Raw genomic sequence first — 14,889 nt, forward strand, 5'->3', positions numbered from 1 at the left:
ATAGTAGGATTGCTGAGAGGCGGACACAGGCCATGCCCCCTTTCTCCACCACTCTGCAAACGTGCCTCCTGGAGAACTCTTGGTTGGGTGATTTAGTCCCTTGCCTCCTGAGGGTCCCTGGGGGCCAACTAGCCCTCCTTTTACCTTTAGTAAGCCCCACACAGCTGTATTGCTGAGAGGTGGTCCACGGCCACGCCCCTTTTTACACCACTCAGCAAACGCGCCTAATGGTGTGCTGCTGCTTGGGGATGAAGTCCACTTTAGTCCTGAGGTCCTCAGGAAATTGGTGCCCCGCCAGCAGTGCGGTGTAAAAAGGGGCATGGCCTCCAACCCCCTCTCAGCAATCCCACTGTGTGGGGCTTACTGGAGGTACCTGGTGGGCTAGTTAGCCCTTAAGGACCCTTAGGATTCAAGGGGACTTAATCCCCCAACCCTGAACGCACCAGAGAGTGCGATTGCGCAGTGATACAGGGAGGGGGCGGGGCCTCCAGCGAGATGCCGGCTTCTCCTTTCTTTATTTTTTTTAGAAGGGGCGCTGTGTGTCCCCCCTTCTCTTAATAGTTTTTGGGCCCTGTGGACCCCATGCCCCAAGGCCTGACCCATTTTTTATTAAAATAATAAAGAAAACAGGAAGGGGGCTGCACGGCCCCACTCCTGAGGTCGATTTCGGCCTCGGGGACCCCACGCCCCAGACATGGGCACTTGTTTAAAAAAAAAACATTTGAAGGAAGGGGGGCCATGTGACCCCCCTCGGTAAGGCCTTTTTCAGCCGCGGGGACACCATCCCCCAGGGCTTTGTCTCTTTACCATTTAATTTTTTTTATGTATTACAGGGGGCCACATGGCCCCCTTTCCATTGGACACATTTGGCTCCGGGGACCCCATCCCCCAGGGCTTGGCCTCACATTGGGGACCGTGGGGGGAGCCCCAATGCCCCCATGGTCCCAGCCGGCTTCCCACCTCCTGCTGGAGCCGGCATTACTTTTGGACAAGGGGAGCTGCAAACATGCAGCAACCCTTGTCCAAAAGCAATTCGATTCGCTTCCATGAAGCAAAGCACAAGTTTGAAATGGCAGGGCGGGAGCAGTCTCCCGCCCTGTCATTGCAAACTGCAATGTCCTGGGGGTGGGCACCCCGGGACACTGCTGGAGCGCGCCCTAGGGGGGGCAGTCCCCAGGGCCATGCAGGGCTCCAGGAGGGGGGCCGCACGGCCCCCCTCCCAAAATGTATGTAGCCCTGGGGAGTTTTGGTCCCCAGGGGTCCGCAACGGATATTGCATACATAATTTGTGCCCCGGGGAGGTGGTGGTGCCTGGGGCAGTGTGGGGAGGGGCAGGAGCCCCCCTACACTTCTTTAATTGTATTGGAGCCCCGGGGAGGTGGTGTTCGCCGGGACTTGGGGGCCCGTGAGGCCCCCACCCTTAATTTCAATGTGCCCCGGGGAGGTGGTGGTCCTCATGGCAGTGTGGGGGGGCAGGAGCCCCCCACCCTTCTTTAATTGTATTGGAGCCCTATTGAGGTGGTGGTCCCTGGGGCTTGGGGGGGCCCATGAGGCCTCTGCCATAATTTCAGTGTGACCCAGGGAGTTGGCGGTCCCGGGCAGCATGGGGGGACATGAGCCCCCCACACCTATTTATTTCAATTGAAGCCCCGGGGAGGTAGTGGTCCCCAGGGCTTAGGGTGGGCCAGCGAGGCTCCCCGCACATAATTACAGTAATGCCCCTGGGAGGTGCCCCCCATGCATTTTTTATGAAAAGCCCCAGGGAGGTGGTGGTCCCTGGGGCTGCGGGGGGGGGCGCGTGCCCCACATAATAATAACGAAGCCCCAGGGAGGTGGCAGTCCCCGGGACTGCGGGGGCCCCCACGGTCCCCCACCAGATAATTATTCATTGCCCCAGGAATTGGCCCACCCGGGGGTTTATTTAAACAAAGAACGTGAGACTGCACTTCTTCTTTTTTTCAAAAAAGATTCTGTTCGAATAGCGCAACCAGCTTGAATACCGCCAAAAATATTATAAAAATGGTTTTTTGTTTACCTTAGGGGTCCCTGTGGGACCCCTGAGTAGGCCTAGGGGATCAGGGTGTTTGTACCCTGCCCCCTTTCTTATATTTTAGCATTTTTTTCACCTTTTTTCTTGTGACTCGGTTCAACTGAGTCACAAGATGGCTGCCAACACTTCCTGGTTTGAAGTGTTGGCAGCCAATCAGAGACAAGCTCGTGAACGGGAGGGTTCTCGGTTCCACCATGGTCACCAGATATATAATTACTTTTATTTTCTAATTTCTCAGAAACTACTGAACGGACTTACACCATTTAAAGCAAAGCATGCACTCTGAACAAAGAGCTACCTCTCTGCTAAATTTGATGTATTTCTGTCAAGTCCTAACCATAACTAGCTACGGGAGACCACCAGTAGGTTTTATATATTCACTGAAAAGCCAAAGGTTACGGGAACATGATAGTTAGGCTGACATTTCACTTGCACAAAACCAGAGAAATTCAGCAGTTATAGTTACCCGGGCACTATAACTCTTGCCCCCGCAATGCACTGCTTATGACCTCACCTATTACATCACTCATGACATGGTCACTGACATCACTAAAAATGTCTTATTACCCCACCCCATTAGGAGTAAGTACTACCCATTTTCCAAGCACTCTCCTGGGCCCTGCACACATTCACTATTAAATAATATACTTATGTCCAGAAGATATAGGAGAGGCTGCTGTTCTTGCAAGGTAAAGATTTTATAGTACAATTCCAGTACAACATTTCAGTTAGCCACACAATTAATTTTATGTGGTAGTACCAAAATACAAAATAAAATGTAATTGTAGCAGGACTTTCGTCCTGTTTCCTGAAAAAGTCTTGAATCCTCGTCCAATAACATGGAGAGAAAATGAGTAAGACCTAAAACGCAGGAATTATTTATCAGCATGTCTGTTGCCAGTCTGGCTTCTATAAGCTCATTACTACAGCACATATCTTGTAGTCAGCTACATTATGTTGGTACTTACAGGAGCTTACTTGGTAATGACAGCTTAGACTCCCCATCCAATACAGTTTAACTTAGCAATACATAACATTAAGAATAGCCAATAACCATCTAAAATGCATACTTACTAAAATTATGGGCAATTTTATGATTTAAGAGAATTTTCTGACTTGAAAGGGAATCTGAAGGGTTGTCTGTAGAAGTTGTTCTGCCCGCTGCACTGAACTGATCCAAGATCTTAGGCAGATCAATCTTCTTTGTCCCCAGTTTGCATGAAGCCCAAAAGGATGTATTGATCTATAACACATAAAATGTCTATCAGTTGTTCTTCCGCTGAAACCAGCAGTTATGTTGGGCATGAACAAAATATATTTGAAACAAAGACCAAAAAAAATGTAGTTGTGAACTGTAATGTCTAGATCATTTTCAAAAACATTCAATTTTGCCTCAATGATAATTTATCAATTTTAATTACACATAATCATGTGAGCCTATATTCATTGGAATAATTGACACAAACTTTAGTCTGAAAGCTATCCTTATTTCATTTTTCAAGCCAAACATTAGGAATTAAACAAAAATTGTTAAAATGAGAGATAGATGTTCTGGTAAAAGGATGGACGAAGTGACATGAGAAAGCAGTGTTTGCTACCTGGAGCTACAGTGCACTCCTTTATTGATGTGACAACTAGTAGACGTATGGCACCAACAATTTGGATTATATAGACGCACACCTGACTTCATTCATTGTAGTGTAAATTGGTGTACAGTTACATGAACCCAACAATACACTGTGTGTGAAATAAAAGGCACAAAACCACTTTCAGTATATTTGACCTTTCCAGAAATTATAAAATGTCCATCCGAGTACCGTGTCAAGTAACAGAGTAAATGCAGTAGCATGCAAAAGCATATACTGAAAACCCTGATTGATCCACACTTAGAGTAGGTTGAAAGTGAGTTTGGCTAGGCTTAGTAATTTGGAGGTATCCCAATCAATCAGTAAATCAAGCAATATAACTTTATTTATTTATTTTTTGGGAAGTTTATAAAGCGCACAGCTACCCTCAACGGGGGTGTCCGGGCGCAAATACAGATGGCAGATGAAAGGTGCAGAGAGAAGAACTAGGGGTTGGTAAACATCCAGGGGCCCGATTCACAGAACTAACTTAAGACAAAATCCTAAACTTACTACTTTTGGTATTCACAGAAGTTAGGATTTTGTCTTAAGTTTGTCTTAAGACAAACTTAAGACAGACTTAAGACAGTCTTAAGACAGACTTAAGACAGTCTTAAGACAGACTTAAGACAAACTTAAGACAGACTTAAGTTAGGATTTTGTCTTAAGTTTGTCTTAAGTCTGTCTTAAGTCTGTCTTAAGTCTGTCTTAAGTTTGTCTTAAGTCTGTCTTAAGTTTGTCTTAAGTCTGTCTTAAGACTGTCTTAAGTCTATCTTAAGACTGTCTTAAGTCTGTCCTAAGTTTGTCTTAAGACAAACTTAAGACAAAATCCTAACTTCTGTGAATACCAAAAGTAGTAAGTTTAGGATTTTGTCTTAAGTTAGTTCTGTGAATCGGCCCCCAGGTCTTTAAGGCACTCCGAAAGATGGGTTCTGACTCAGAAGAGGAGAGAGAGACTGGGAGGGCGTTCCAGATTCTGGAGGTAATGACCGCAAATGCTCAGCCACCCATTCTGGTCCTGCGAAAACAGGGGTAACAAGGAGAAGAAGATGGTTGGATCTGAGAGTCCGACTTTGTTGATAGTGTTTAAGTCTGGCTCTCAGGTATACAGGGACATGTCCCCGAAAAGCTTTGAAAGTCATAATGAGCCATTTATTCGGTTTAATTAATACACAGCAAAAAAAAACCTTAACAAAACATATTTCATAATTTAAGAAAATCTTGAACTTAAACGAAAAGTACATCGCACTAGAGAAGTACATTTCCTAAAACCTGCAGAGTCAAACTGAGTCTGGTGTTCTAAACTGTTAGCTTAGCATGAATTGTAGAAACCTTATTAAGTCACAATTTGGACAATGAAATAACAATATATTTGCATACATTATAACTCTAAGTTACTTCTTTGTTTAGGTGTAAAATTATGATGCCTAAGCATGGCCAAACCGATTGTCTTGTCCCGCAGCATTAGGACACAGAGTAGGGCTGGACTGCAGCCAGCAAAGTTCAGTAATTTAAAACCGAAACCAAATAATGCTTATGGATAGAAAGAAAAATATGACAAACCAGGGTGCATTGTATACTGGACTTGGACAAAATCACAGGGGCATGGTAACAATGGATTAGGGGGGACCAGCCCATGGGAAAAGTCTTTAAAAGAAAAGATGAATTTCACTATCTCCCTAAATGTCTGCCAATGAATATAAAATGCAGATTTGGCCCAAAACATATCTTGCTTTAAAATAGAAATAGATTTAGGGTTAGAGAACAAATCTTGTCATCCAAGTTCGGAGTATAATAATGTTTTTGAAAAATAGGATCCTCAGGGATCCGTCTAAGAACAATTAGAAATGGCTGCTCTTTTAAATTGAATATCAGACTTAGCCGAAACTATGCTCCAGAGGAACATTTGCCAGGGTTTAATTGCATTTACTAGATAAGGCTGACCAAGTTCTTCATAACAAATATAAGTAGGGTTGCTGGGGAAGGGGGTGGGGGAGGGGGAAGAAATCAATCATCTACAAAGCCTATCTTTCCTCATTAGAGGGTTTACCACATCTGCATATACTCACTCCATGTCTAGCAATGGATATACATTTACATTTCAAAATATCGAGCATATGCTTTACTAATCCGGATTTTAATTAAGATGCAAAGTTGAACAGAGCTCCTATACATAGTAGTATATTCCTGCTAAAGGATGGCGAATAAATTATGCCATCTACCAGAATTTTCAAACGGGACACCAAGCTATGGGAAAGAGTGTTCCTTATATTTTATCATTGATCTTGAAAAGCCTGGACTTTGTAAATTTAGGGCAGTCATCATAATAAATGTTTTAGGAAAGTTAGTACTTAAATCTAATTGGTCAGTTAACAATTTAAAGGAATCCTGCAAAATTTTAAACAATTCAGAATGAACTCTAAGTACAGCATCGCCCAGCATAAGTCAGAGCTGGAATAGGGTGGTAACCTTTCACTGGATTATCCTGACCACGACTCAAGTATGCAAGATAAGGGTGATTGGGGACATAACACATCCATGTAGAACACCCCTTCATGAGTTAAGAGGTTCTGTGCGTTCATCCTCAGCTCCAACTATGACCTTAGTAGATGACTTCATGTGTATTGGTCTCAAGAAGTTAAACAAGGCTGTATCCAAAGCCCATATTTTATCCACTTTTTTAAATGAAGGATGGTGTTGCAGTAGCAGTGGTTGGCCAAGCGTGGTGCTGAACTTACAACTACTTTGGCAATAGTAATTTGGCTCCACTCCCTTTTTCAGGGGGCGTAGACATGTACATTTTACTTTTTTGAGAAACTTTATACTCAGATTTCTAATTGGCCAAAAAGTGGAGCAAACGTTCTCAAAAATGTAATTTGTTCAAAAGTGTAAGTTTCCAATGGGAATCAGCCCCCTGTGTATAAGGGACATTTGTTTATTTTACAAGCAATGCCTGCTTTGGAGGATGTAGAGTTGGTTTATTCTGAAAAATAGAAAACTTTAAACGGACTGCTATGAAATAGCAGCCGACAAGCACTGCCAAAGGTTCAGAGGAGAACACCTTTGCCAACAAAACATTCAGGGCATGCTAATGGGCAATTCGAAATATAATGGAAGATTCTCGGATTTGCTGGTAGAAATAGGTTCCTACCACACTCGTGGGTTGGTGGGCTGCCTGTTAAATTAAAAGTGTGCTCCTATGTTTTTTCTATCTCTGGTTTTACCCAGAAATCATTTCCTTTGCTAATTCTGAACCACAGTTCCAAAGTATTCTTAGTTACAATCAAACACGAACGTTTTCAGCAGGAAGAAAAAGCATGTTTTATGCCCGAAGTGACACTAAGCATTCAAGAAATGGGGGTACATCTGGCACGACAGGAGTTATTTCGTCGTGTGTTGAGTCTAAACCCTTAGTGATTGTTGAATCATTTAAAAGTTTACTCAAGTCAATTATGCACATTTACTGAGTCACCTATTTAATGCATGAAAAATGCAAAAGGTTTTTAAAAAAAAAGAAAACTAGAAGTATGTAAATTATATTTGGCACTAACAGCGAGAAGATAGAACTAATCTCCTTAAATAGACAAATAGAAAACACGGCATGCCTGCCTGCAAAACTAGTGAAATGTAACAGCTGGTTTATGACCTTTAATGCATAAATAGCATCCGAATTAGTGTGCTCACATGCTGATATAAACCGTCTTGTAAGCACAGGAGAAGAGGTCTATCTATCAGCAACAGCGCAAACGTCGCATCATATTTGTAAAGCTTGTCTGCAACTAGAAAAGAATAGAATCAATTCCAAATACAGCTATTCTGTAAATACTTTTTGGGAATGCTGCTCGACACAGAATTGACCGATTTTACATTTAGTTATTTAGGAGAAATTGATTTGCATGGAAAGGGAAAACAATATTGAAGCTGTCTAAAAAGAAAATCCTTGGCATCTTATACATCAGTTACATTGTCACTGAAAGTAGTATACAATAGTTTTATATCAATAATGAGTATTGATTTGTGTTTATTTTTTGTGTAACTTTCAATACATCCATCACATCTGTAATTCAATTCAAATTACACTTTAACTTTGTATCAACAATGCAAATATGGCGTTAGACAATTCAGTCGTTATCGCCTTTTACAGATTCAGTGTATCAGTAGTTGGTGTAGTATCTTAACGTTCAGATTTTGACTATAGCCAACTTTACTTAAATAACACATAATAATTTGCCCTGCCTCCTGGAACTCTTACAATACATCCACATATCACCACATGCATTACGGCTATTTTTCCCTCCATTTTATTGTGCTATCCCAAAAACCTGCTCCAACATTATGCGGTGTGTGCTTTATTCCTTATGTTTTCCAATGCCCAATGTACATGAGTTATGTGGTTTACCGCGATGCTTGGGGGCTCCGTGCGTATCTGGAAGGGTGGATGGGGAGGAGGTGGAGAAGGAGAGATTGGGGACCTTACAAAGAATTGGGGGGGGGGGGAGTGGAGCAGGTTTGGAGGGATCAATAATGAGTATTGATGATGCTAATGTACTTTAGTGTTCTGCTGATCTTTGGAAGGTGTATATCATTTTTATGTTTTAATGTCTCTGTCATTATCAGTGGTGTGAACTTGCTTTGCCCACATGAAGTGAATTGTACACTGCATAAGGTCTGTAGAGTTACCCGCTTTGATCATGCTTACAATCAAGTATTTTTTTCCCCTCTTCCATATTTTAGAGGGTTAATTCTCCTTCAAAGTAAGGGGGCCATTTGGAGTTTGGAGGATGTAAAACATCTGCCAAAATGGATCGTGGATGCCTCTTCACCCCTATTTGTAAATTGAATATTCTGAGAAAGCGCACAGTCATACCAACACCTTCATTATTGCAGGCATGGAACCATAATGCTCCACAAAAACGTAATAGGGTGAATGACACTTTTGACTGAAGAAACATTTTTTCTATTTATGAGAGAAGTCACTTATTTTGTTTTATCTTCAGCAAACACCTTTCAATATGTTTTAAAAGTAATGGCAGTGTGCCCAAATTATAAAAAAGAGCATTATGTCAGAGGAGGACACCACCAAGTTGAGAGAGGATTCCAAAATAGGTCATGATGGCCGCTGAGCACCAGGGATGGGCTGCGCTGTTTCCAAAGTAGCAATCATATTCTAGATGGCAACTGGATAGTACAGATTGCCCGAGGTGCCATGCGTTAGGTGCCCATCCAACAGAGAAACTGCCAGACCAGGTGAATAACATTAAATGAACATTCTCTCTCTCTCTCTCTCTCTCTCTCTCTCTCTCTTTGTTTCCCACTTACACACACAAACACAGTCATGCATGCAAAGGCAGATTAACACAAACATATACAGACATGCATGCGCACCCACATACAAGCACATGCACACAAACCCCACACAGCGCTGTCTCCTGCACTTGAGGTCTTGTTTATTTACCTGTTTTGTCCACTTCTGGAACTCATTCTGTGGCTCATGCAAACGTCATGAAGGGTGAGGGACCATTTATAAGGTCCACATTGTCATTGACACTAAGAGTGTGAGTACCGGGCCCTGCCAGTGGCTTGCTGTCCTTTGAGACGAAGACTATAAACATCTGGTGGAGATTTGAGGGCTACAGTTTCAGCCCCAGTTCTCTGGTGAACTCACTGTCGCTCTCCTGTGGCTGTTCATTTGCCCCAAGGACTTGAAGTTTTCTGGCACCATATCCAGAAGTCAACGTCACACATCGGAAGACCCTTACAGTGAGAGCCAGGATTTCTGGGTTGATCCTGCACAGAGTCATTGATGTGGGCCACCACTGCTCAGTCTTCTTGAGTGTGGTACACAGAGATCAATTAAATCACTAGAAAGAGCCTTGCCTTCCCCTAGCTTAATATGCAGAAAAAACAGATGTTGAGAATTATGAAATAATTCAATCATCCCAAGAATTTTTGAAATTTTGGACTAATCAGGACATTATTCGAACAATGAAAGTGAAAGTGCAGGTACACTCTGCCAGTGTGTTGGACCTGTGACACACATTTGTAGTACATAATTTGTCAGCCATATTTATTGCAATCTGTCTCAACCAGAATCTCAGCGCATGCAAGATAAAAGTTGTAGAGATGTGCACCTTCCATGTGCTATTACACCGAGCAATGCTAACCCTTATAGCACAAGAACTACCTTCACTGGTATATTCCAAAAACTGCAGCAACCAGTCATCTCAAACAGCATAGCTGCCCTCCAGTGGTCAAGCTCTCTTTTTTAAGTGTTTTGAGAGAAGGTCTCTCACCCTTCCCTGTAGATCATGGAACTACTTCTTGCAGTCCTATATGGTCCAGTCATGGGACAACATTATATTCACCTTGTTAGTGATTGTGTAAGATTCTTGTTTTTTCTTTTGGTGCTGTCTTCACCATTGAGTTGTGAAAAATACGCAATAGACTGTGTGGTGCGGTGAAATGTTAAAATTCTTCAAATGAGCTGGGGCAGTTGCCATGAAATGAAGCACAAAGACCCAAACAGAAGAGTGGCGGGGGAAGTTTCCTGTGTCCGCTAGCCTGCCGGAGGACACTGCTTGACCTGGCTCCTGCACCGAGGGCTCCTGGCATTTGCCCCTACACCGCTTATCCCCCACACGCCGCCGCGTTCATCAGCTTTGCGGCCGCGTATTGAACGGGGACTACGTCTCCCAGTACCACCTGGGGTACCTGGGGCCGGAGATCACGCCCATCGACACCTGGAGGCGATATCAACGCGAGGACACTCTCGGCAGAGCGGGGGAAGTTTCCTGTGTCCGCTAGCCTGCCGGAGGACACTGCTTGACCTGGCTGCTGCACCGAGGGCTCCTGGCATTTGCCCCTACACCGCTTATCCCCCACACGCCGCCGCGTTCATCAGCTTTGCGGCCGCGTATTGAACGGGGACTACGTCTCCCAGTACCACCTGGGGTACCTGGGGCCGGAGATCACGCCCATCGACACCTGGAGGCGATATCAACGCGAGGACACTCCCGGGCGGCGCCGGGCTGAGCCCGAGCAGAGGGCGGGCCGTCTGTGGCCGTCAGGGGCAGACAGAGGCAGGGCTGGGCCACCCCCCTTGCATCGCCAGGCTGTACAGGTATTTATACAAACCATGGGGAAACGTACGATGAAGCCCACATCTGCCACTACTGCTATCCCTATTGAACAGTCCACATCGATTGATACATTATTGGCTAATGCCCTTACTATGGTTACCAACGAGATTGCCGATACCGAACGCAGGATGTCCTTTGGATTTCCTACTACTACCCTGCCATGTTCCCAGTCTCCTAATGTTTTACCTACTTTGGGTCTCCCTCTCTCCCCTACAGTAACGGTCATCAAACCATCAGCCCAAGCTGACACTGTAACTCCCATTACTGACACAACCAGTCTGGTGACTGTACCTGTAACTGACCGACTAGTGGAATCCGCACTAGATAAAACACCATGTCCCAACACAACAACAAGGGAGAAACGTAAGAGAGGCCCAGTGAAATGTACCATAAACAAAAGGAAACAATCAAGACACTGTAGAAACCAACCTACCCCACAAAGTTTATGGAACAAAAACAAAGGAAATGACTGTGAAATAGTGATATCAGGTACCACTGAGGACTTATCATCGCAACTTTCACCATTGGATGAAGGAACGGGAAGACTCACTGTCTCTATTTGTAGACCAGAGTCTTCAGCCCTGGATAAAGGTACTTGTGGGGTCCCTATATCATGTGATGAGAGTACTGACAATTCGGTCAGTACCCAGACTGAGCCCATTGACCGAAATATTCAACCCAAAGTCAATGGCAATCTGATTGAAACTATCGTTGATACCATTTTTAAGCAAGTTGAAATTCAAATAGCTAAACAATTTAATGTTGTTTTTAAGAGACTGGACAAAATTGAAAACCTTGTTAAAAAAGAGGAAATTAAAAGGAAAGGTATTATTAGTGTGGATGTAGCCCGGGGTGAAAAAATTATGAATAAGTTAGAATCATTATGTAATGGTCTGAGGGAGGGGGGTTTGGCCACTGCTGATGATTCTGGCCATAGCTTAACAGCTGTTAAAGCTGTCTCATCTAGCAGCACTTTAGCTAATACCCCACCCGCACTGACCATGGGCCCAAATCATGACTCATCTGGAGTAGCAGGAAGAGCTACTACTAATATTGTGAGCTTGGATGCTAATCCCACTATTACTCCATCAGTAACCCTAAAAGATAGGACAGGCAACATATCGGATAGTGTAAGCACAAGCAGAGGTGCGTTAGTAAGAAATAGTACCACTAATAATTTAGGGCCATCACTTCACTTACCCCCAGAAGCCTGCCCATATGTTCTAGTGTTAGCAGGCGTACCAGCCCTTAATGAAAACCAAAGCGAGTCATGGCCACAATTGCATAACAAATGCATTGATTGGCTGACTAAACATAAAGGGGCAAGATGGAACATATCAAATGAGATTATATCAACCCGTCGGGTAAGTTGGGTGGGCCCACAACACAAAAATATTAGTGGGGACTGTATAGTGATCAACTTCCGACACCCGAGCTCTGTAAGATTCTTTTTAGACACACATAACACCTATGCCAGCACATCTACTGCCATAACTCTTCACCCATTGGGCCACTTTTACAGGCCCCCACACAGAATATTTCAAACGGCCTCTAATACCTTTATCCAACAGATTTTCTGCTCTATCCGAATTAGGAAGCCTAGATTGACCACTATTAACATCTACTATTACACTTGACAAGGTTATTAGCACAATGCCTTTGGAAATGGCAAAACCTATAAATACTCATAAGTCCTGTCCAGATGGATTAATTCCACCCTATGTAGCACGCCCCGACTCTTCCATTGCCCTTCCTTCTCCCACCACTATTCCACTAACTGATACTCTTAGTGTCATTAGTTGGAATATTGCTGGGCTTTCAAGTAAGATGAAAATTAAAGAATGGGTTACCTGGATAAGTAACTTTGATGTGGTAATGTTGCAGGAAACGTGGTGCACATGCGCCCAATTATTGGAGGGTTTTTTCTGTCATAATCTTACTGCCTTGCCCTCTGTTTCGGGGCGACCAAGTGGTGGTCTATCCATCTGGGCAAAAATCTTTAAGGACGTGAAAATTGAACCTTTACATGTGGTCAGTAAATATCTGATAGCCGTGAAATATGTTGCAAGGTTAAAAATTTGTCTTATAAACTTTTATAATAATAATTTTATTAACCATCCAAATCCTATCTTCTTAGAATTGTTCAATTTTATTGATGAAGTTGCGAATGGAGAAAAGTTTGGCCAATTTGATGGCATTTGTGTCGGCGGAGATTTTAATGCCCACATTCATTATACATCCCCGCCTTGTAGACGAGGTGCTGAATTATTGGATTTATTACATAGCAGGGATTTAGACGATGTAATGAGCTACTGTGGAACCCCTGAGGGAATTGAGCCGGCCCCTACTTATATTGGCCGTGGTAGTTCAACTACGATTGATTATATGTTTACCTCTTCCCTCCTTAGCGAAGTGTTACTTAGTTCCGAGGTTGTTAGTAGCTCATATAGCGATCATCTGCCCATAGTAATCCAACTTAAATCTATTAAAAAACCTATAGGCCCACATGAGACAGGAGCCCAAAATATTACTGTCTCCACAGACGGGCTCAGGATTGTCTGGAGAGGGATCGACAACCAAGAGATCCTATCTACTGTGATTAGGAATAATCCTCTGTTGATCTCTAAATGTTTAGCATTTGGTGGCCCCGATATAATTAAGTCTTTCTGTGATTTATGCATAGTTATAAAAAGGGCAATATCCAGACCGTCAAAAGAACATAACGTAACCAACCAAAGATGGTTTGACACTAATTGTTCGAGGGCCAATAGAGAACTTAGAAAGGCCTTGGCAGTTAAACCCCGAGATGTGTCCCTTGTCAGTTCACTACGCTCTAAATACAAACATGCACTAAAAGTTAGAACTGAGGAGCTTTTAATAAGTCACTGGGATAATCTCACGAAATCCGCAGCCTTAAAAGATTCAACTGGGTTTTGGAGAGATGTAAAGAACTTGAGAGCCCTGGGAAGTAACATCACCCCGATCAATTGCAACATCACAGGAGACTAATGGGTCACCCACTTCTCAAAACTTTATGCGGAAGTTGGAGATCACACCGAGGATAATTTCCCCGACAGTACCATAGTCATAACATCAGAGGAGGTAGAGGAAGCTATTGCAAATAGTGCCGGTAACAAGGCACCAGGCCCGGATGGCTTGTCTATTGACCAGATTAAATCCAATACAAGCTTCTGGGCCCCCTTACTCTGTAACCTTTTTAACAATCTGAGTAAGAAATCTATCCCCTCGACATGGTCCAGTAGTACCATCGTACCTATTTTCAAAAAGGGAAATAGGTTGGACCCGGGGTGTTATCGACCAATATCATTGATCGATAATACCCTGAAGGTCCTTGGTAGGGTCCTATTTGATAGAATTAGCACATGGGCAGATGATAATTCTATTATCCACCGTTGCCAGCTAGGCTTTAGGAGCAAACTTGGCACGGTGGAACAATGTCTGAACCTCAACCTTATAATGGCTAAATACACAAGAGCCAAACAATCCCCTCTGTATTTTGGGTTTATGGACCTAAGCTCAGCATTTGATTTTGTTAACCGTTCTCGCTTATGGTCCATTCTTTTAAACTACGGTTTAGACGGACCACTAGTCCACTTTTTGGCCAACCTCCATCGCAACCTGAAGGCCCGCGTCCGAATAAATAATGAAGGCGAGGTCTCAAACGAAATTTTAATAGGCAAGGGGGTGAGACAGGGCTGCGTTCTGGCCCCCTTGCTTTTTATATTATACATCAATGAATTAACCCCTTCTTTATGTAACTTGACAAAAGACGTCCCTATCATTAATAAGAAACCAATCCCGGCGTTACTCTACGCGGATGATGCGGTACTCATGGGCCGCACTCCGAATGCCCTGCGTATTTTAATATCGGGATTTGTTGATTACATGTCTGACTTAGGTTTGTGCACTAATTTTAGTAAATCCTTTATAATGACCTGCGGCCCTAAAAATTATAAAATCCCAAAGATTGTGATAGGTCAAAATTCTTTAAAAAGCACTTGCACTTTCCCATATTTGGGTCTGCTATTTTCCAATAGCGGCTCGTGGCAACCCC

General features: G+C 43.4%; 1 protein-coding gene across 1 annotated transcript in view; it reads right to left on the reverse strand.

The window, feature by feature from the left end:
* Window positions 1-14,889, reverse strand: part of LOC146812254 (formin-H-like) — a 637,557-nt gene that overhangs the window by 228,447 nt on the left and 394,221 nt on the right. The window contains exon 7 of the mRNA XM_085614569.1: window positions 3,125-3,293. Within this exon, the coding sequence (XP_085470695.1) occupies window positions 3,125-3,293 (169 nt within the window). The remainder of the gene's footprint in view (window positions 1-3,124; window positions 3,294-14,889) is intronic.

This window comes from Triturus cristatus, chromosome 7 (assembly GCF_964204655.1).
Source record: "Triturus cristatus chromosome 7, aTriCri1.1, whole genome shotgun sequence".
Taxonomy (NCBI): domain Eukaryota; kingdom Metazoa; phylum Chordata; class Amphibia; order Caudata; family Salamandridae; genus Triturus; species Triturus cristatus.